This window comes from Typopeltis vanoorti, chromosome 6 (genome assembly GCF_054136105.1).
Source record: "Typopeltis vanoorti isolate ZY-2024b chromosome 6, IOZ_Tvanoo_1.0, whole genome shotgun sequence".
Lineage (NCBI taxonomy): Eukaryota > Metazoa > Arthropoda > Arachnida > Uropygi > Thelyphonidae > Typopeltis > Typopeltis vanoorti.
This window is the reverse complement of record NC_143554.1, coordinates 116046091-116070101: the sequence shown is the minus strand read 5'-3', so window position 1 is coordinate 116070101 and position 24011 is coordinate 116046091. Positions and strand designations below refer to the sequence as shown.

The window sequence follows — 24011 nt, the reverse complement described above, 5'->3', positions numbered from 1 at the left end:
ATTAAAAAATTTCAAGTATATTTATGTAAATTAATTTTTTTTCTGTTATTTTGTAAAGATTTTATTTTTTGAATACTTATATTAAATGTTCTAATTATTTCTGAATTCTTCTCTTATTTTCTCATCTATCTTGAGTTTCTTTTATATATTTTTCTAAAAGATAGTTCCACTTGTAAAATATTTTTAATAATTTTTATAAGTCACTAAGAATTTAGTAAAATGGAAGAATTTTTTAAAGTTTAGTTCAAAGAAATTTTAACTTTAATTAAAATTCATTTTAATTTTCTTGGCGATTCGGGTCGGTGAGAAGGCTATAATCCCCCTATCATTATATTCAATGATTAAAGTGAAGTGGCTTTATCAAAATTTGCTTTAAATTTGAGAATTTTTTGAATATTTGGGTTTTTAATGATTATCCTGCCTAGTCAACACCCCCGGTTCGTTACATTTAGCAAACCAACGTGTGGCTGTTCTATCAAAATTTATTTAAGAAATTTCAAATAATTTAAATTTTTATTATCGTAGAAGAACTACACACGCCCGGATCGTTACAGGGGTGCTTAGATAGAAATTGCATGCGGGCAGCGAAGACCCTAGCGCTGGCACTGACTATAATGTATTAGTACTGCAAGTAAGCAAGCTAAAGATTTTTTTTTTTTTTTAAATCCATTGTTTTTAAAATTTAATTTAAAAGTTTAATCCATTGCTAGATCTTTACAGCAATCCTGCTGAAAAGATCTAGCAATGGATTAAACTTTTCAAGCTACTTCAGGCTTTTATTGGAGTGGTAGTCTTCCACCTGACATTCACTAACCTTTGTGTTCATAGTAAGATTCAAACCTCCCCTCCCCACCTTGTATCTCCTTCATTTCTAACAATTCTCTATAGCTTAGTTTATAAATATTGTTCTTGAATCAAGTCTTTCTAAAAACATACTTAGTGCTTGAATAATAGTTGACCTGCTTAATTTTGCTGCAGTACAATAAGCCAAAAACCATATGAATGTACCATTAATGCACTTACCAGATTTTTACAACATACTACCACCCATTTGTTTGAATAATGTGAATTTGTTGCATATATAGTTCTTACAAAAAAAATGGAAAATTCAACTGAATAATTTCATACATATATTGTATGTATGGGGTGGGTGCATTTAAGGGTCAAAGCTGTATAACTGAGAGGAGACCTCCACGTAGCCTTTAAAGGAATTTGTAGAACCAATCAGGACGTCTGACTTAATGTCCACCTTCTCATGGTGCAACCTGTTGCGTATCTACCTGGATACTGAACGAACGAGAATGGGTTGGCAATTTGAGATTTAGCTGACCAAATTTTTTGTCTTCTTATTGGCTTCAACCACAATATAAAATGATGGTCCAACATGCCAGAATTTCATTTGGGTGTCGCCTGGTTAAACAGGGCCCCATTGTTTTTTTGTCAGGGAACCAGGATGAACAGCAAGAAGTCAGCTACTGTAACCTGAAACACATCCCAACTCGACATCACCAGAGTTCAAGATCAGTACTATCAACATAAAAAGCCTGAATGGCAAAGAAATGGAGCTAGCAGAGGAATTGGATAAGTATCAGATCGACATAGGAGTGACTGAAACAAAAAAGACAAACTGATGAGATCTTTCTGAGCAATAAATACAAAATGCTATATTCAAGCAATAACAATCAGGGAAAAAGACTGGCTATAGTATTCACTGGCTATAGTATAGCTAATCTTCTTAAATCAGGCAATATCACTAGAGTTGCGTGGGAAAATATCAGAATGGGGAATTGGACAATGAGACTTATTTGTGCCTATGGTCCCACAGAAGGGTTCTACTAAGATAGAAGTGGAAGGATTTTTTGAGGCTTTAGAGAAAGCAACTGACACAGTGATAAATTGGTTCTTGTTGGGAATCTAAATAGAAACATAAAAAGGTACATAAATTTATTTACATATTTGAGAAATGGCAAGGAATAAGACAAGTCTCATTGACTGTTATTGCTGATAGTGTTGTTTTCTCACTGGTGCAGGACACTAGGTGTACAGAGGATTTGAAATTGGAAGCGATCACTATTTAGTCTTGAGCAGGATAAAATTGAATTTCATATTGAAAAGAACATGTAAAATCATTTTAAAGCGAATAAAAGTAGAGTAGCTCGCAGATGTGAACTGTAGACTAAAATACATGAACATTATTCAAAAAAAAAATGAAAGAGTTTGAGAATAGGAGCCAAACCTTGCAGATTCAGTGGCATGTGGTGAAGTTGTCTGCAAGGATAGAAAAATTAGAACTCCATGGTGGACGCAGGAATTAGAGGCAGTGAAGGGAAAGAAGAAAGCATATCAAAATTCCTGGCAAATAAGTTAGCTTTTACTCTTTGAGAATACAGAGCCAAATGTAGATTCTCGTAGACAGGCTTATACGTTGGTTATGCATTATTTATAATAATGCATAACCATATTATGATTAATAAATAATAAGAGCCAAATGTAAGAAAGCTAAACAGGGTGTAAACACTAAACCTAGGTTTGAATCCAATCTAGGCTTAAAGAAAGAACTTCTTTTTATAATGGCTTAGCTAGTCTTGTGTGGAAGTTGCAGGGTTTTTTTATTCAGCAAAACAGGCAAACATATGCAGTTAACAGATAGGAGTGCTTAAGGGTCAAAGCTGTATAACTGAGAGGAGACCTCCACATAGCCTTTAAAGGAACGAGGATGGGCTGGAAATTAGGGATTTAGCCGACCAAATAATATTCTTATTGGTCTAAACCAATATAGAAAAATGATGGTACAACATGACAAAATTTCATGCTGGCTGGGGCATCGCCCAGTTAAACAAGGCCCCCGTTGTTTTTGCCAAGGAACCAGGGCGAACAGCGAAAAGTCAACTACTGGAACAAATCTGAAAGCACACCCCAACTCAACATCACCAGAGTTAAAGATCGGTACTATCAACATAAGAAGCCTGAATGGCAAAGAAATGGAGCTAGCTGAGGAATTAGATAAGTACCAGATCAATATAATAGGGGTGACTGAAACAAAAATGGTGAGGTCTTTCTGAACAATAAATACAAAATGTTATATTCAGGAAATGACAATCAAGGAAAAGGAGTAGCCATAGTATTCAACACAAAATACGAGGCTAATCTTCTTGAATGGCAGTCAGTCTCGAGTAGAGTAATGTGGGCAAATATCAGAATGGGGAATTGGACAATGAGACTTATTTGTGCCTATGGTCCCACAGAAGGTTCTACTGAGGTAGAAGTGAAGAATTTTCAGATGCTTTAGAAAAAGCCGCTGACACAATGAAAAAGGAAAAGTTGGTTCTTGTTGGGGATCTAAATAGCAGAGTAGGAAATGATTGTCAGACATACAAAAATATTTTGGGAAAATTTGGAGAAAAGAGCAAGGCCAATAATAATAGCAAATACCTGTTTGATTTCTGCTCAGGACATGGACTGGTTATTACTAATACCATGTTCCAACATTAAAATGTGCACAAATTCACATGGAGAGAAGAGGCTAGGAATAAGAAAAGTCTCATTGACTATGTTATTGTTGATAGTGATGTTTTCTCCCTGGTGCAGGACACCAGAGTGTACAGAGGATTTGAAATTGGAAGTGATCACTATTTAGTCTTGAGTTGGATAAAATTGAATTTCATATTGAAAAGAATAACATATAAGAAAGTTTTAAAGCAAATAAAAGTTGAGCAGCACTCAGATGTGAGATGTCTCAGATACACAGATTATTGAAGAAAAAATGAGAGTTTGAAAACAGGAACCAAATCTTGGAGATTCAGTGGCAAACTCTGAAGAAAACATTGATTGATTCTGCCAGAGAGGCATGTGGTTGTCTGCAAGGATAGAAAAATCAGAACTCCATGGTGAACACAGGAAGTTAAAGAGGCAGTGAAGGAAAAGAAGAAATCATATGAAACGTTCCTGGCAAATAAGTCAGCTTTTGGTCCTAGAGAATACAGAGATAAATGTAAGAAAGCGAAACACTGTGTAAAACTAGCTGAACAAAAGTCATGGGAAGACTTTGGCAAAAACATAGAAAATAAATATCAAGAAGGTGGTAAGATATTCGGGAGGTTGTTGGAGAAGCTTCGAAATGGAGGAAAGTGCTGTAAAAGGAGTTAGAGATGATAAAGGTGATATGAAAACAGGAGAAAAAGATATCATTGAAGTCTGGAGTAATCACTTCGAAAAATTGCTAAATGAAACAAGCAGTGATGACAGCACAGTGGTAAAAAGCACTGACCAGGCATGCAGTCAGGAATACATATCCATACTTGAATTAGAAAATGCCATCAAAGGCTTGAAATGTGGAAAGGCAGCAGGAGTAGATGATATTCGACCAGAAATGCTGAAGTATGGTGGTATAAAAGTCTTAGTGGCTGCACTGCATAGTTCAGAAACCCTCGAGAGAGAGAGAGAGAGGGACGAATTCCCGATGATTGGAGTACTACTCCAATCATCGGGAATACATTACATTTAATATTCAATATGCTACAGTTATATGGTGTCAATGGGGCATTATTTCAAGCAATACTTACTCTGTATTTGGGTTGTAAGTCGGCAGTTAGAATTGAAAGAAGTACAGGAAGATGGTTTAATGTTAAATCTGCTGTGAGACAAGGATGTACATTATCGCCTCTGTTATTCATTATCTATATGGATCACATTATGAAGGAAAGTGGTATTGAACAGGATATCAGAATTATAGATGTTAATGTTATCTCTTTACTTTATGCAGACGATGTTATACTTCTAAATAAATCCACTACAAGTCTGCAAGATTCACTAACCAAATTGAATAACTGTTGTAATAGATATGGTATGAAGGTCAGCATTAAAAAGAAAAGACAATGAAAATAGGTAGAATTCTTGAAAATGTCAACTGTGTTGTGAACGGGGAACCTGTGGATCAAGTAAACCATTTCAGCTACTCAGGCACAATTTTTAGTGAGGATGGTAAATTAAATATGAAAATAGTCAACAGAATTAACAAAGCTGGTATGGTAGGAAGTCAATTGAATAAATTCATAAGAGAAAAATTAGCTGGAACACTAAATTAGCTGTATACAAGACAGTGTTCTAACCAGTTTTAACTTATGGATCTGAGAGCTGGGTTAGAAGTAAAACACTTGACCAAAGACTAGAGATTGCAGATATGAGAGTCCTGAGAAAGATTAGAGGCGTGAACAGATGAAATCAATAGCAATATCATATTAAAAATGGGGATATTAGGAAAGAACTTGACATTGTCGGCATGCAGGAATGCGTTAGCAGAACTAATCTTAGGTGGTATGGTCACTTAAACAGAATGGGCTAGGAAAGATTAGCAAAACAAATGTTTTCTACCAGGTTGGCAGGAAGACCAAGATATAGGTGGATTGATACAGTACAGTGTGCCTTAGACGATAAAAATATAAGATCTGATAATGAAAATATTAGAGTCTTGACAAGTAACAGACTGATTTGGAATTAAATTGTAGATAGGAAGTTACTAATGGTGTAAATTTTTCATGTAGTACTATCATATCCTGTACACCCTTGAGGGTACGTGTCAGGAATTTGATGATGATGAGATACATGCATTGCTCTTTTTTAAAATTAGGTTGTAATTCAGAACAGTGCAACTAACCAGCACTTTTGATAGAATTGTGGTAGTTTTCAAAAATATCCTGTTAGACACAATACTGTGTTTTCTCAAATTTAGTTGTTTTCTTTTTTTGTTCCCCATCCTCAAAAGATGACAATTTCATGCTGTATATTTGGCATGAAATTGTTCTTCCAACTCTTGTTAGACCTCATACATGATGGCTAACAAGAGATACAGATCTAAAATCTTAAGATAGATTTTATGCTTACAAAACTCAAAATGAACAATACATTTACTGATTTTGTCTTTCTGTTATTTTGACACCTGCAGCTTTTCAGCATTCGTTACCATTAGAAATGTTATAGCTGTTACAGAAAATTTAATCTGTACTCTAAGGAGCAAATACTAGATTGAAATTTATACTCAGTAGCTCATTTAATTAAATTATTCAGCAGAGAAAAGATAGAATACTTGTAACATCCTTTATGGGACATATAAATATGAGAAAAGTGTGTGTGAGTGAGAGAGAATCGGGTGTAATGTTATTACATAAAACTGTCAGCCTTCAGGCACGAAGGAATGAATGGATTGGAAGCAGCACATAGCATATGTGGATGGTCTTATATCTGTATGGGTTTCGTGCATCCTTATCTATTGAAAACTTCACTGTATACTTGCCTAACTTGACATCATAATTTAAAATTTTTTTTTTTTTTAGGATGAAGAAAGCCAAGCATTGCTTGCTGCAGATTATGATATAGGGCATTTTATTAAAGAGAGAATTGTACCTAAAGCTGTTCTTTTCTTCACTGGTGAAGCAATAATGGATGAAGAAGTATGTATTGATATTTAGACAGTCTGTTGTTAATTTAAGTGGAATGATCTGTAGTATACTGATCTTTTTAAGAGAGAGTATCTTAGTAGCGTGAATGTAGAAAGGAAGTCTGAATTCTTATTTCCACTTTTTCCTTTAAGTTTTTGTAGTACAAAATTGTAATTTTCCTTGAACTAGTTTGCAGTCAGGCTTGTAAAGATTATTTTTGCAGAGTGGCTGGGCATCTTTTAATCCATCTCTTAGGTTTTTGCCTGGAAGGTGATGAATTTGAATTCATAAGCATTTTTAATTCTTACAATGCAAATAGTGAATTATAAAAGGATGTTTATTGATTAGCTTATATTTGGATTTCAAATCATCTTTAGATCAACAACTTCTTAGTTTAAATTGTTAATGGACAATTTGGCACCCCTGACTGTTGTATAAAAGAAATTTCTTTTATACAACACTATAGAAGAAACTTTCTATACGACATTGAAGGATGCCAAATTTAGATCTTTTGTCTGTAACAATTTAAAATAATTTCACTTACTCATCATGCATAAACCAACAAGTTGTGCTTAGAAGATGCTGGTTTGAAATCTAGTGAAATATAAGTCAACTTCTTATTAGAAATTAGTGTTTGCGTGTTGTAAGACTATTAAAAATAGTAAGAACGATGTCCAACACCTAAGCCTTTCGGCAAGATGAAGTTTGAAATCTTTGCATTTATCAGTTTCCATTTTGCGTATGATGCTTTGTATATTACAAGTGTAGTTTTTACAGCAATAAAAAGTAATATACACCTTGTGTCCAAAAAGAAACAGAAATTTTCAAAAATATAAAAACCTAGTGGTGGCACCTGTTGTATCTTTTTGTTGTTGAAAGCGGCAACCTTCATTAGTGTTGTGTCAACTGTATTATTTCACTGGAAGCAGAGTTACAGTGCTAAGAGTGACTGTTTTGACAAATGGTCAGAAAATAAGTTTCAGAAAGCTGCGATTGACTTTTGTGTTAAACTTGGTAAAAGTTTTACCAAAACACATCAAATGCTTCAAAAAGCATACAGTGATGGATACTTATCCCATACTCAAGTTTATGAGTGGTTTAAGCTATTTCAAAGTGGTCATGAGATGCTTGATGGCAATGAAAAGCCAGACCATCCAAAAACTGGACTGAGCGGAGTTAACACCCAAAAAGTGTGATTTCATCAAAGAACACCAGAAATCGTCCATGAGATTGATTGAAGATGTAAAATTGGCGATTTGTTCCCCACAAGTTGACTGACAACCAAAAAATGTATCGAATTGAACATTGCAAGGACCTCATTGAAAACTCCGTAAGCACTCAGACTTCTTTGAAATGATAGTTACTGGTAACGAAACTTGGTATTTTGAGTATGAGCCCGAAACAAAGCGCCAGAGTACTGAGTGGAGACCACCAGAAGAGGGGCATACGAAAAAAATTGCTTGGAGAAGTCAAGACAATGCTGATTAGTAAGAGAATCTCCAGTGGCTTCATATTTGAGGTATGAGGGATGAAATTCTTTTAACAAAAATTGTTAGTAGTTTGGGAAGACATGGTTCTTTGTTAGTGGTAAAGAATCTTTTTTTGGCCTATCAAAGAATTTTCTCTGCATATCTTTGACGTTGTGCACTTCTGCACAACTTCAAAGTTGAAATTAATCTGAATTCAGTAACTACTTTTTACATTTCTGATATGTTGAACTGAAAACCATCTTAAGTAGCAAAGAAGTTTCATCTGTTTAAACTCATTCTTAAAGAGATGCAGAGGCATTTACCTTTCCACAAAGACACAGTGAAAGTCATGGATGATGTGGAATAAGAATTAAAAATGTGAACATTTGTAATCATTTCAATGTGCTTTGGTTTTAAATTTGACCAAAATCTCCATTCAGAGGTGAGTGGAGGATATGAAAATCCAGGATTCTTGCAACTAATAGTTTGCAGTGGGGCATTTAGGTGTTTTTTTATTGGTTTGCAGTGTAAGTGGGACTTAGAAATGCAGCTATAAATCCTAAGTACTACATTTTTATGTACTCTGGAATTTGAATCTGATGGATTCAAATTCCAGCTGCTCTAACTACACCAGCGAGTTGTTTCACTTTGTTATAGAAGACCCATTAAAAATAAATCACTTATTCCTTTTGATTGCCTTACATGTACACTTCTGGTTAAAAAAATGTTTTTATAGTTTAAGAGGGAATTTTCTTCACCATTATAAATTAAGCTTTCAAAACTTTTGAAAAGGAGTTTTCTAGCTTTTTCTTTGTTGTTTGTTTTTGTTTTGCTATAAAATATGGTTCTTGTATATTCATCTTGATATGCTAAGTGAGTAAATCTAAATACAATGTACCACAAAAAATTCATCAAATTAAAATTTACATCATTACTAACTTCAATTTTTACTAACTTCAATATCTACAATTTTCCTCCAAATCAGTCTGTTACCTGTCAAGACTCCAATATTATCAGGTCTTATATTTCTTTCTTCTAAGGCACTTTTTACTGTATCAATCCACCTATATCTTGGTCTTCCTCTGGGTATTTTTTCTGCCAATCTGGCAGAGAACACTTGTTTTGCTAATCTTTCCTCTCCCATTCTGCTTAAGTGACCATACCACCTGAGATTAACTCTGCTAATGCATTCCTAGATGCTGATAATATCAAGTTCTTTTCTAATATCCTTGTTTTTAATATGATATTGCAATTGATGTCATCTGTTCATTTCCCCTAATCTTTCTCAGGACTCAATTTTGCAGTCTCCAGTCTTTGGTCAAATGATTTACTTCTAACCAAGCTCTCAGATCCATAAGTTAAAATGAGTTTGAACAGTGTCTTGTATACAGCTAATTTAGTGTTTTGGCTAATTTCTCTCGTATTCCATATAAATTTATTCAGTTGACTTCCTACCATACAGGCTTTGTTGATTCTGTTGTCTATTTCCATATTTAATTTACCATCTTCATTAAAAATCATGCCTAAGTAGCTGTAGTAGATTTATTTAGAAGTATAACATCATCTGAAAACAAACCCCAACTCAACATTGCCAGAGTTAAAGATCGGTACTATCAACGTAAGAAGCCTGAATGGCAAAGAAATGGAGCAAGCTGAGGAATTAGATAAGTACCATATCGACATAATAGGGGTGACTGAAACAAAAAAAAGACCAAAACTGGTGGAAACTTTCTGAGCAATAAATACAAAATGTTATATTCAGGCAATGACAATCAAGGAAAAGAAGATAGTATTCAACACAAAATATGAGGACTAAATCTTCTTGAATGGCAGTCAGTTTCAAGTAGAGTAATGTGAGCAAATATGAGACTGGGAAACCGGACAATGAGACTTATTAGTGCCTATGGTCCCACAGAAGGTTCTACTAAGGTAGAAGTGGAGGAATTTTTTGAGGCTTTAGAAAAAGCAACTGACACAACGAAAAAGGAAAAGTTGGTCCTTGTTATGGATCTAAATAGCAGAGTAGGAAATGACTGTGAGACATAAAAATATTTTGGAAAAATTTGGAGAAAAGAGCAAAGCTAATAATAATGGCAAATATCTGTTGGATTTCTGCTCAGGATATGGAATGGTTATTACTAACACCATGTTCCAACATAAAAATGTGCACAAATTCACATGGAGAGAGGAGGCTAGGAATAAGAAAAGTCTCATTGACTATGCTATTGTTGATAGTGATGTTTTCTCCCTGGTGCGGGACACCAGAGTGTACAGAGGATTTGAAATTGGAAGTGATCACTATTTAGTCTTGAGCAGGATAAAGTTGAATTTCATATTGAAAAGAATAACATGTAAGAAAGTTTTAAAGCGAATAAAAGTTGAACAGCTCTCAGATGTGAGATGTCTCAGATACACAAAGATTATTGAAGAAAAAATGAAAGAGTTTGAGAACAGGAATCAAACCTTGGAGATTCAGTGGCAAACTCTGAAGAAAACATTGATTCTGCCAGAGAGGCATGTGGTGAGGTTGTCTGCAAGGATAAAAAAAATTAGAACTCCCTGGTGGACACAGGAAGTTAAAGAGGTGAAGGAAAAGAAGAAAGCACATCAAAAGTTCCTGTCAAATAAGTCAGCTTGTGCTCTTAGAGAATACAGAGACAAATGCAAGAATGCTAAACACTGTGTAAAACTAGCTAAACAAAAGTCATGGGAGGACTTTGGCAAAAATATAGAAAATAAATATCAAGAAGGTGGCAAAATATTCTGGAGGTTGTTGAAGAAGTTTAGGAATGGAGGAAAGAGTGCTGTAAAAGGAGTTAGAGATGATAAAGGTGACATGAAAACGGGAGAAAAAGATATCTTGAAGTATGGATAAATGAAACAAGCAGTGATGACAGCACAGTGGTAAAAAGCACTGACCAGGCATGCAGTCAGGAATACATATCCATACTTGAAGTAGAAAAGACCATTAAACGCTTGAAATGTGGAAAGGCAGCAGGAGTAGATGATATTCGACCAGAAATGCTGAAGTATAGTGGTATAAACTTCTTAAAGTGGCTGCACTGCATACTTCAGAAAGCCTGGATAGAGGGACAAATTCTCGATGATTGGAGTAGAGCTCTCATAGTACCCATATATAAAAAGGGAAATAAAACTGAATGTGAGAATTACAGAGATATTTCCCTACTGAGTGTTCCTGGCAAGATCTATGCAAGTATACTTGAGAAACGGTTGAGAAGAATTGTGGAAGAGAAGCTTGGTGAAGAACAAGCTGGATTCAGGCTAAATAGAGGCTGTCAGGATCAGATCTTCACTTTCCGACAAATAGTCGAGAAAGCATGCGAATATAACAAAGATCTGTATTTAAGTTTTGTCGATTTGGAGAAGGCTTATGACAAGGTGCCAAGAGAGAAGCTATTCAATACGCTGCTGTTATATGGGGCATTATATCAAGCAATACTTAGTCTTTATTTGAGTTGTAAGTCAGCAGTTAGAATTGAAGGAAGTACAGGAAGATGGTTTAATGTTAAATCTGGTGTGAGACAAGGATGTACATTATCCCCTCTGTTATTCATTATCTATATGGATCACATTATGAAGGAAAGTGGTATTAAACATGATATCAAAATTGGAGATGTTAATGTCAGCTCTTTGCTTTATGCGGATGATGTTATACTTCTAAATAAATCCACTATAAGTCTACAAGATTCTCTGACTAAATTGAATAGCTGTTGTAATAGATATGGTATGAAGGTCAGCAATAAAAAGACAAATACAATGAAAATAGGTAGAATCATTGAAAATGTCAACTGTGTTGTGAATGGAGAACCTGTGGAACAAGTAAAACATTTCAGCTACTTAGGCACGATTTTTACTGAAGATGGTAAATTAAATATAGAAATAGACAACAGAATCAGCAAAGCTGGTATGGTAGGAAGTCAATTGAATAAACTCATATGGAATAAGAGAGAAATTAGTCGGAACACTAAATTAGATATATACAAGACAGTGTTCAAACCAGTTTTAACTTATGGATCTGAGAGCTGGGTCAGAAGTAAAACACTTGACCACAGATATGAGAGTCCTGAGAAAGATTATAGGAATGAACAGATGGCATCAATGGCAATATCATATTAAAAACGAGGATATTAGGAAAGAACTTGACATTGTCAGCATCCAGGAATACATTAGCAGAGCTAATCCAGTAATATGGTCACTTAAACAGAATGGGCAAGGAAAGAGGAGCAAAACAAGTGTTCTCTGCCAGGTTGGCAGCAAAACGACCCAGAGGAAGACCAAGGTATAGGTGAATTGATACAGTAAAAAGTGCCTTAGACGACAGAAATGTAAGATCTGATAATGTTGGAGTCTAGACAAGTAACAGACTGATTTGGAGGAAAATTGTAGATAGGAAGTTAGTATAATGTAATTTTTTTCATGTAGTACTATCATATCCCGTACACCCCTTGAGGGTACATGGCAGGAATTTGATGATGATGATATAACATCATCCACATAAATCAAAGAGCTGACATTAACATCTCCAATTGTGATATCAGGTTTAATACCACTTTCCTTCATAATGTAATCCACATTACATACATCCTTGTCAGACACCAGATATAATATCTAAACATCTTCCTGTACTTCCTTTGAATCTAACTGCTGACTAACAACTCAAATAAAGACTAAATATTTCTTGATATAATGCCCCATTGAAACCATATAACTGTAGCGTTTTCAATAGCTTCTCTTTTGTCACCTTGTCATATGCCTTCTGTTATATTCCCATGATTTCTCAACTATATGTCGTAAATTGAAAATCTGATCCTTACGGCCTCTGTTTGGCCTGAATTCAGCTTGTTCTTCAGCAAGCCTCTCTTGCACAATCCTTCTCAGCTGTTTCTCAAGAATACTTGCATATATATCTTACCAAAGTCCCTATATATATAATCCTCATTAGGTGCACATACTATTCTGATATAGTACTATATTAAGTGTGTAATATTGCTAGCTTCCTATCAAGTTTTCGTCCAAATTTGTTACAGGTCTCTAACAGTCATGCATAGCATTTTTCAGTTTTCTAAAATGTACTCCTCTCTGCATTATTCTGCAACTTCTGAGTTTTCCTATCATCAGAAGAAAAATAGCCTTTATTCTCACATTCTGTTTAAATACCCAGTACCTCCTTAGATAGCCCTGAATCCTTAAATGCTAAAAATATTGTTTGGCATCTAATATCTGTTTGCTCGGTTAACATGTGGTTTTTCTAGTTCTCAGTCGGTTGTTTTATTTCTAATGTGACCCTCATGTCAACAAGCTGAAGTTGGTTTATATGCTCCGTTTACTGTTTAGACTATTTTCTTTTGCTCCATAGATTTATTCATCTGGCTCCTCATTATACTAACTTTCTTTTTTATTGTATATTTACATACATAGCTGAAATATTTTTATTCATTCTGTATACCTTTGCCATTGAGAATACAGTTGTTTTCCATGTTCTTCTTGCCTATAATAGGCAAGAAGAACATGGAAATACTATTATAGTTTATTTTTATTGTTTATTTTTATAGATTTGGTAAATTTAGATCAATTTTTCAGTTAAACTCCTGAAGATTTCTATTAGATTTACTTTGAAATATGACATTCGCTCATCACTGTTGATTGGAAGCCTTATCAATAAACAGTCAATTAACACATATTTTGTATGTTTATATGTATTATATACTGTATATTCTTACAACAAAGTAAGCTAAAGAAAAGAATCTTATTAAGAAAATTATAGAGAAAATACATTGACAGTACTGTATTTATCAATACCGTAAGTTTACCTCATCTGTTTACAAGATGAATCGTCTGTTAGTACCTACATCAATGTTGTCTTATATCATACCAAATACTATACATGTTACTAACACTAGACATAAAAAATGAAAAGATAATGGAGAGAAAAAAAATTCTTATTTATTTACATGTGTAAACAATTCATGTATTGATAATGGAGCAGTAACATGATAGCTTTATGGTAGCCTAGCCTATACACTAATGAATGAATCGTTAGAAAATTTTTATTTTATGTTAATTAAATTAATAACAGTTAATATTATGTAGTTATGATTCAGTACTGCATCTTTACATTTGTTAACAATTCTCTCAATTGCAAATGCTGCTTTGTGCATAAGTTTTGATAAAGTTTAACTTTTTATAATAGATTGTGCATATTTTATGCATTCATGACATACCTAACTTCTTTATTTATTTACCCCCCCCCCCCCCCCCGGCTATGAAGTTCATTTAAGTTTTTTTCAAATCGTCGCAAATCTCGAAAAAAATTTTCCAATATATTTATTGAAAAAAATCCATGTATGAGTGGACCTGTGCAGTTCAAATCAGTGTTATTCAAGAGTCAGCTGTATTTCTGTCATTTTTAGTTTATCTTAAAAGTAAATTTTTAATCCTGAGAACTTGTATGGCCTGAATCTAGCTTATTTCTTAAGTTTCTCTTTACAAATTTTTGTAGCTTCTTCAAGCTTGAATGACTATTTTTTAGCTTGTGTTGCTATGTACTTCAGGTTGCATGTTCTTGAATATTTTCTACCACTGATCTTCTACTGCTAGTTTGTCTTTTAAAGTAATTACTCCATATCCAGAATATCTAAGGCATTCTTATCTATACTGCAGTGAGATTTACATGTTGGTTGGAGACAGAAATGCTATCCATTGACCGGGCCAGTGTTAGTGTAAGCATGTATATAAGATTAAAACTAAAATATTATTAATAACCACTGCATTATAAATACATTTGAGTGTATGTATCGCCTATTTTGAACAAATATTACAATTTGAAATTATAATTTTTCCTGCCAGCCATTGAAGGACTGTAAACCTCCAGTACATTGTTACCATATTTTTAGTTTTTGTATTTTATTTTTTCATATAAATGCAAACTTGGGTCATTGTAATAATGCATTGATGCAGTAATAAATCAGAAGCAGTCTTAATCAGAGAAGCAAATCTTTGGATCTCAACATTTGGTTTGATTGTATGAAATAACTTGCATCAACATGGGACTTGAAAAACATCAGGATGCTGAGTACAATCCTTATATTTATTTTAATAAATAATCATTAAGTAATCAAGCTGCACAAAAAAAGTAGGTTTTTTTAAATAGTTTTTTTTTTGCAGTTAGTATTGCAAAGGATTTAACTCTCCTTTCAAATTTTTGTTGGGAATCAAAAAGTTACTGATATACATATAGTAATGAGATTTGTTTTGCTTTCTCTTCTGTTAAGTATGATGAAGAGGATGAAGATGAAGAGGACGATGAAGAAGATGAGGAGGTAGAAGATGAAGACGATGACAGTGATGCTAATCCTCAGGTAAAATAGGTAATTAGCACCACACCCATATTTTAGGTGTGATAAGTTTTGGTATCAAATCTGTTTCTTATAGCAACTTAAATTTTAGAATTAAGTTTTCAGAATAATAGAAATGTGAAATATAGGCAACCCACATACTCAGGAGAAGGGAAGGAGGAAATCCACGTGTGTGTGTGTGTGTGCGTGTGCGCTTTTATTGGTAAGCAAGCAAGGGTTGCTTAATTCATACGCTCCGGACTATATCCTACATCCACATAGGATGAGTGGATTTTTAGATGTTCATCAGTATTTATGGAATGTCAGTTTTTATTTTTGTGTAAAACAGCATTTGCTTTTAAAAATATATTCTTGGTTCCTATAGTTAGCATATATGTATGCTTTATTAAGTATAGATTTCATGACTATTGAGCTTTCAAAGCATACTAGTTGTCCAAATTGCTGGGAGAATGTTTTCTACAAGTGAAGAGTATTAATTAAAAAAAATTATTTCAAGAAAGAGGTATGAGTGTTTTTCTCATTGAAGAATTGCATGTTGAAAGTTTTTCATTTGGTTATATTATAAATTAAAGATGCCAAGAAATTTATATTCTTGGCATCTTTAATCCTTGGTTTAATCCTTTATCCAAGTGTAGGCAAACAAATATATATAGAGGCTAATGCATGGAAAGGCTTTTGTGTTCATCGTACATGTTAATTTATTTTTAACAGTATTAATGAGAACACAGACTGATAGAAAATAGCAATCAACTTATTGCTGGTATTATATCCATTGTCTTCAGAGCACAAAAACAGTTTGTTCATAGTATGTGAAACAACAATCTGGTATAATAGTGGGACTAGTTTAAATAATTGCAACGGACAACACAAAGACTAAAGTCCTGATTGGATGCCATCTATGCTGGAAAAAAAAAAGAGAGAGAGAGAAAGAGAGTATTAATTAGGTCTTAAAATGACAGTCTTCCAAATTTTTGGTAAATTTAAACAGCCATATTTGTTGTGGTTTGGAGTATGCTTCCAAAAACAATCTGATTTAGTGAGCACTTTTGTTTTTTTTTCCCCAGTTGATCCTGTATGCAGGGGTATCTAAGTCATGGTCTGCTAGACTCAACTTGCTGTAACAATAGCACCGGATGTATTATTTTCTATATTCGCTGAGGCAGATATCCGCAGTTTTTCCTGTCTGTCCATTAATAAGCTCAATCACATGAACAGGGTACTTCATAGACTCCTGGATGAACAGATGAGAATTGCCAATTTGACATAAGATTTAAATACAGTACATAGCTGATGTTTATTAAGCACTGTAGATATCTAGATATCTTTTCAGATGTGCCTTGAATGTATTGGATGGTGACAATTTTGCTGTAGTCTTCTTGGGAGGTGGGATTTCTAAGGAGCATTTAGTATTTTTTCTATCCTATGAGGATTATAGCCATTGGCTGAGAAGGTCTGACATGTGAGTGAGAGCATTGTCATTGGAACAAATCGCTCTATCCCTGTGGGTTATTTTGTTAAAATAACATATAATTATTTATTTATTATAGATACAAGGCTGAATTATGACGAGTGTCACTTTTGAAAATATGAAAAGAATTATATTTTTTCAGTTATCGTTACACGAAACAAATGCACTGCGATCTAACACCGATATTCGTTTGCGCATGTCATTGCTATTGATACGAAACTTTTATTATTGGTGTTTGTTTGTGGTGAGGATGAAATATTTTTAATAAAGCAATTTTTTAATATGTAAATTCTTTTATTAATAAATTTTGTTACTGATTAAGAAAAAAAGTTTTTTTTTTGTGTGTATGCATCACCCCCACTTAAAATTTTAACTGGCTGCCACTAGTTTTCAGGATACCATACTGTTGAGATGGGTGATGGTGTGATTGTTTGTGCAAATATTTGTATGTGTGGGTTTTCTATAAACCAAAAAGGATAGGGTACCATCTTGAAGAGGGCAGACAGTCATTAGCTTCCAATTTCATTGTAAAGTGGATTTTTGGGTGGTGGCTATTTAAATGCACTAAGAATGTATCTAATGTGTCTGGACCGTGTGGCCAAAGAGTAAACACATCAACATAGTGTAGCCAAAGCTACGCTATGATGGTGACTAATGACTAGTGATAGAGGCTGGCTTCACATCAATTGCCTTAGTATCTCATAATGCAAAGCACATACCATTTCAGATGTGTATAACAGTGCATTATGTTTAGGGCCATTACCCTGACCAGTTTTAACATTTATTAAGGTCTCATCATCGAGAGCTAGACTCAGATGAGATACCAAGACTGAAGTAATGCAGGAGTAATTATTTTATGGAGATGTTAGGAAACTGCACTGTAATATTAGGGTGGTGAGACATTCATCTTCTGAAAGTGTAGCTGCCTTATTGACTTTGTTGGGAAGTGGATACACATGTATCTATTTTCAAGAAAAGGAGTATTCCTAGAAATTATTTTAACCAATAATTACTTTAAAAACAAATGTTTTTAATGTAATTTGGTTTCAATAGTAAGCATGTTGTCTAGGGTATGTCTTCATTGGTCCTCCTACTTTCACAGAACAGTAAGAAATCAAAATATGGAAATAAAGTTTGGGTTGTTCAAACGTTCCAGAGACAAGTTTCATCGAGATTTTTTTTCATAAAAACTTGGTGAGTGTTCCTTCTCATTTGTACGATTTCGACACCATGGTCTATACACTTAGTATTAGTAGTAACACATTGAAACTAGGGAGGTAACAGATTATGGTGGTTGATTCATGAATGATACTTATTGTCATTACCTTAGCTGCTTTGGCATAATCCATGAAATATCACAAAAGTTATGCTATTTCATCAGGTATACATATAAGGTAGTCAGTTTTTGTGACTAAAGAAAAAAATCCTGAGCAGCCTCTTTCCTTTAAAGATTTTTCAACCTCTAATATAGAAGCAGGCAGCCTCTCTCTAGCTTATTTGGTAATAAACTATGCTCTTTGGTTGAAAACACTTAGGTTTGAAGTCCCAGATAGGTTGCAATGAATCTTTGGGAACTTTTTCAAATGAAGGTAAGTTAGCCATTCTCATATAGAGTGGGTGAGTTCATATGATGGATGTTCAAAAAAAGACCGAACTTTTTAAATAGTCTACCAAATAGCACAGAGCATGCGTTATGGCTACTGATAATTGCAGTTTTTGACAACAAACTGCCATTTGCTCCATTCTGCCATGAGCATTAGTTGTCTGCTGAAGCGAGAATGTGCACAAGCTGTTCATCGGATTGGTAACAATGAAAGAGCATGAAGAGTGTGTGTGTGTAAAATTTTGCTGCAAACTTGGTAAAAAAATTTTGATACATTTCAATTGCTTAACCAAGCATATGGGGAGGACTATATGAGTCTGTCAAAGATCAAGGTGATATTAGTTGTGTTTTTGGATTGGAAAGGCATGTCCATTATGAATTTGTGCCACATGGTCAGATGGTAAACAGAATTGTACTAGGAAGTTTTAGGGATGCTGTGTGTAGGAAGAGGCCTGAATTGTGGGGAAAACCAAACTTGGATGCACCAGCTCATATGTCATTCCTCATCTGCAGTTATATGGCAAAACATCAGCCATCTATTGTGCTCCATCCACCTTATTCTCCAGACTTTTTTCTGTTTTTCCCAAACTTAAAACCACTTTGAAAGGAAGTTGCTCGAAACCATAGAGGAGATTCTGGAAAATGCAATAGGAGAAATGCATTCCAACAATTGAAGAAACATTGGGAAGAACAGTGATTGCCAGCAGAGGGGGAGACTACTTTGAAGGAGGAGGACAGTGCTTAAAATGCTATAAAATTGAGTTAATAAAGTCTTTATAAGCAAAAGTTCAGTCTTTTTTTGAACACCTTGTATTTTTTCATAGGATTTACCACCTTATCATAGTTTAAGTTTCTGTGAAGCAGTTATTTAGCCATGACAGATTGTTAAGCTTAGCAAATATAGGGAGGATGGGGGAAGTATGTGTAATTTAAATTACCTGTTGTAGTGAACAAATAAACTACTAAAACTTCATATCATTCCCATAGTATAGTTTTTGGGTGGGGAAAATTGCCATATCAAACTCTCCTTTGTGTGCGGTGGGAGTCAACATTCACTAGGTTTCTTCAAGCACCTACATTTTAAATGTCATTCTTTCATGTTCATCTTAATCCAGAAGTGCCTGAGGTGTCTGTTCAAGATGAGGATGCACAGTATCTCCACTGTTATTCTTGATATTTATTGATCAGATATCATTATAGCTAATATCAGAAATATTCATCTTTGCTTTTATACTCCATGAAGATGATATTAAACCTCATCTAAATAAATCCATTTAAATATATCCAGTAACAATTTTGATATGAAGATCAGCAGGAAAATCGAAAAATTTCATCTGCGTTTTCACTTTCCTCCTTGTTCTCTAGCGCAAGTAGAATATTTTGGTTATTTAGGCATTTCTTAATAAGATGGCAAATTAAATTTGGAAGTAAATAATAGATAGTAATCTATTATTTGTAATTGGGAGCAAGTTAACATACCAGATAGTGTTGAAACTAATTTTAGCTTGCAGATCTGAGAGGGAAAGAGAGGAGCGAAGAGACGACAGAATCAGGTTTGAAATGAAGATATTACTTTCTAAGAAAGAAGCTTGACATTGCTAACATTCAAGTGTGTGAGCAGACCTAAAGTGATTAAACAAATTGAGAAATATAGGCCATCTCAATCATTTAACCATACAATATGTTATGTGGATTGGTGCTCTCTTTTCTGACAACTCATTTCTTTGCAGTTAATTTACATTGCATATGTGAGATTCAGCTGTATATCACTATGTAGTTACATTCATATTATTATTTACTTGGGTCTTATGCCATTGATCTCTACAGATCTTACCTTGATTAGATTTATATATTTTGATCACTTAAATATTTAGCAGGCCTGTTTAGCCTAAGCATATGACTATATTCTTCTGGGTATATTTCTGCCATTGTTTTATTTCTGGATGAACATTTTGCCATCCTCACGATCTTGATCTATTGTAATCTTTCCATTCTTCTCTGATAGACTATAAAAGTCTAAATAATAGGCTTTACTTTTTAAATTTTTTCTTGCATTTGTCTTCTCAATATACTGAGACATTTGCTTAATTCTATATAAAACAATATGATAACCACTTGGCCAGCCAGGCCAACATATAATCATCACTTGCTTTTGAAAGCATCCGTACATTCTTTTATTTTAGGTGTCCTTAAAGATTTTGGTGTTTTGACATTTTATGCTATCAGCAGTTGAGATTTTTGTCTCGAAAGATTCCTGCCAAGGGCAGGAGTCTTTGATTGTTTTTTTTTTTTTTTCATATAGACTACTGTTACTTATGTCCTGGTGCAGTATGATCTTTGATGTGTTTGCACCATAAAAATCAAATAAATAAAAACTTCAGGCTTTGTTCTGATAGACTTTGCAGCAGTCATAGCATTGCCTGTGATGAGCACAATGTGGATTCCTTTAGGCGTGCAGCATCACACGTTCTCTCATTTCTTTCAAATCATTTTATTCTTTGAAGTTTGAAGGCTTTCCTTTTTTGTTCGTACTTGGATTCTTGCAATCAGGCAGGGTGATGTTTGGGATGTATTATTAAATATTTATTTCTATCAAGAAGAGTACACAAACTTGGGACAACAGTGTGATATGCACTTATACATGTTTATACTGGAGATAGAGAGATTGGGTATATGTGAAGTGTGTATTCCTCTTCAGATTACTACACTCAGCCAGGTGATGTTTTCCATGTTTGCCTGGTTTTTCTTGGTAGCACAAAATATAGCCACCTCGTGAAAAATCACAATTTTGCATTTTATTCCCTTGTTTTTCATATAAAAACAACATATACATATTGCTTTATATTTTTTCTGGCATCTGAATTGCTTTGTGCAACAGTTTAAGTAAGACCACCTCCTTTTGTAGAATGCTGTACATTCACTGTAGTTGAATTCAGATTGGCATTGGTGACATTTATCTTTCTGGAATTGGCTCAGTGTACTGTCCTAAAAATTTCAATTAATGCACACAACTGTGTTAAAGTAACAGTTCAATATTTGTCTTATGCGACATAAACAATGAACATATTGGTGCCAATCTTGACTGCTTCATCTTAAACATCACATGATTTCCCTTGGAGTATGGAATTCATTTAATAGTTTATAGATGGATTGGCTTCAACTGCTTTACATCCAGATAAAGATTGAGCTTGCTGCCATCTGCAACAAGCTTGATCTTAGTGATGGCACTGACCCTTTAATATTGAAATTTTGCAGTACTTTGGCTGTCAGCTTGAAATGAAAGTTTTCCAACTGGATGATTTTGATGAGCCATTCTAAATTGGTAATAATTTAAGAATTTTAAATTATTAGATTTTTACTCATCAGAACAAGGCAGTTTGACACAAAATATATCAAATGCTTGTCACCCTCTTAATTGCTGTAATAGAAATCCCTCGTGTCCAGTTTTTTTAGCAAAGAATTCCTCTGTTTGTTATTGGTCTAGTGAGATCCTAGAAAATGCTTTCATTTATCATACTGAATGCTATTTTAAATAGCAGAACTACTCGTTTTACTTGATCATTATTGCACGAATCTTAAAATTTGTATTTAAAGCATTTTGCTTGGTGGAATTTTTTTTAATGTAGCATTTTCTAATAAATTCTCATTGACTCTCAGTGCAATTATTGCAGGAAGTTGATAAATACATTAAAGGTAAGTAGTCCTCGTTATCTGTAGAAGTTTATATTTATAATTTTTAACTTAGTTGGAAATAATGGAAATCAATAGTGTTATGAACTGATTGAAGAGAAGTAATTAGGGAAAATTTTGCAGTAAGAATATTGAGTTCAATTATTTTTGAGGTTCTTTCAGAATTCTGTCTTAAATTACCCATAAATATTTCAGCTTCATGTAATGATTTGTAGAATTCAAAGGTTTTGCTTCACTATCTTTTCTCACAGTGAATAATTTAATGATTTTTTTTTCTTTCTTTCTTTCCAGTCAAAACGAGCAGCTAAGAAAGACCAGCAACAGCAACCACCAGAGTGTAAACAACAGTGACTATAGTGCCAAGGCAGCTGAGAGTGAACTCGACACTTCATAGGGGGGACCTTTTTTTGTAACAGTCTGCTCCTGTTCTGTAAGAAAAGAAGAAGAAAAAGGAGACATTGGAGCATTGTAAAAAAAAATACACACACTGGTGTCTGCAATTGCCTTTCTTGAGACTGATGCCAATTTGTTTTATAGGAATTATTTTCCTTCCAAATTTCTTCAAAAATACATGCATTTTATTTGCTGTATGAAATGCAGTTAGAAAAATGCTCCAAGGATAAGATCTGTTTGTATTGAACTGTTATTCTATTCCCTCCTGTTTGTAAATTTAAATCGTATTTTTCAGATTTCTTCCCCAACCTCGCCTGTGTTTTGTATGCAGTTTTTAAAACCTTTGATGCTTAGATCTGCTACAAGTGTTAATAAATTGGTTCTTGTACAAGTCGTCTGCGGTGCTATATATTTTTTATATAATGGGAACATGTAATTTTTTTCAAAGTCAGAGGTTAAAACATTACACTGTGATCAAGCGCATAATCAGCTCAAATAGAAATGACTATATTGTTCCTGTTATAATTCAAACTGTTATTGTAGCATTCACTTAAATAACATAATAAATCTTTAAATGTTTCAATAATAAAGGACTGATGGTACTTCAATAAATTAGTTTACATCGAGCATCACTTCAAAATTAATATTTCAAAAAAAAACGTGCATGTTAGTTTCATTGTATAGTAAGTGCTATGAATAAATACTGGCTTTAACCTTGGAAGAAATAGTGTATAAATTTGATGTTACCAGAGATTTACTAAAATAAACAGGAATGTATATATATTTGAATTGCACTTTCAAGAACTATATGGTTCCTAGTATAACATTAAAATATTTATTCATAAAAATTTTAAAAAATCAGTTGTCTTTGCAGTCCAGTGCTTTGATGTTGGCCATTGCCTATGCCATGCCAGATTGTTCTATATGCATCAGATTTTTTTCTCCCTCTGCTTTCTACTTCCTAGAAATGAAGTTTTTCACTTCAGGGAGTCACTGATAAATGCTATACATAAGTAAATTCTTCTATTATGCTTTTTTTTTTTTTTAAATGTGAATACCACCCATGTGCTGAGGCAATGCTAGAATGCCAAAAAAAAAAAAAGGGAGGGGGGGGGGGGGGTTAGCAGAGATAAGATATACTGGATGAAAAATGTGTAACTCTCTTATTGTAAGTTATATATGGAGAACTCTTGCATTGCCATCTGTAGACAGCATTGGAAAATGTATGATCATAAACTGCCATATAATCATCTGTGTGCAGTATGAATGGAGCAAGCCATTATGGGATGTTCCTGAGCTCCATAGGATCACATCATTAAAAAGATATAAATAGCTAAGAGAGAAGGTTTGCCATTTGAAATTACATGACACCTCCACTCAGGTCCGAAATTAAGCCACATGCTATTAATAAAAGAAAGCATGGAATCTGGACCATTCCTTTACAAAAAAGGTGCATTGTTTATCTATTATAGTCAGGTGATATGCTTTCACTTAAAAAATATCTGCTCATCTAGTATTTGGGGATACAAACCAAGTAGGATTATAGTGTAACACGTAAAAATGTGATATTTAATTTGG

At 33.9% G+C, this 24011-nt stretch overlaps 1 protein-coding gene across 2 annotated transcripts in view; it reads left to right on the top strand.

Moving 5' to 3' along the window:
- Positions 1-22824, top strand: part of LOC150105844 (nucleosome assembly protein 1-like 1) — a 157991-nt gene extending 135167 nt beyond the window's left edge. The window contains exons 13-15 of one of the 2 annotated variants that reach the window (XM_090394373.1): positions 6330-6446; positions 15196-15282; positions 22332-22824. In XM_090394373.1, the coding sequence (XP_090250499.1) occupies positions 6330-6446; positions 15196-15282; positions 22332-22391 (264 nt within the window). In that variant the 3' untranslated portion in view covers positions 22392-22824. Of the gene's footprint in view, positions 1-6329; positions 6447-15195; positions 15292-22331 lie in introns of both variants that reach the window. The other variant, XM_090394375.1, reaches the window with a different exon arrangement.
- The last annotated feature ends 1187 nt before the right edge of the window (positions 22825-24011 follow it).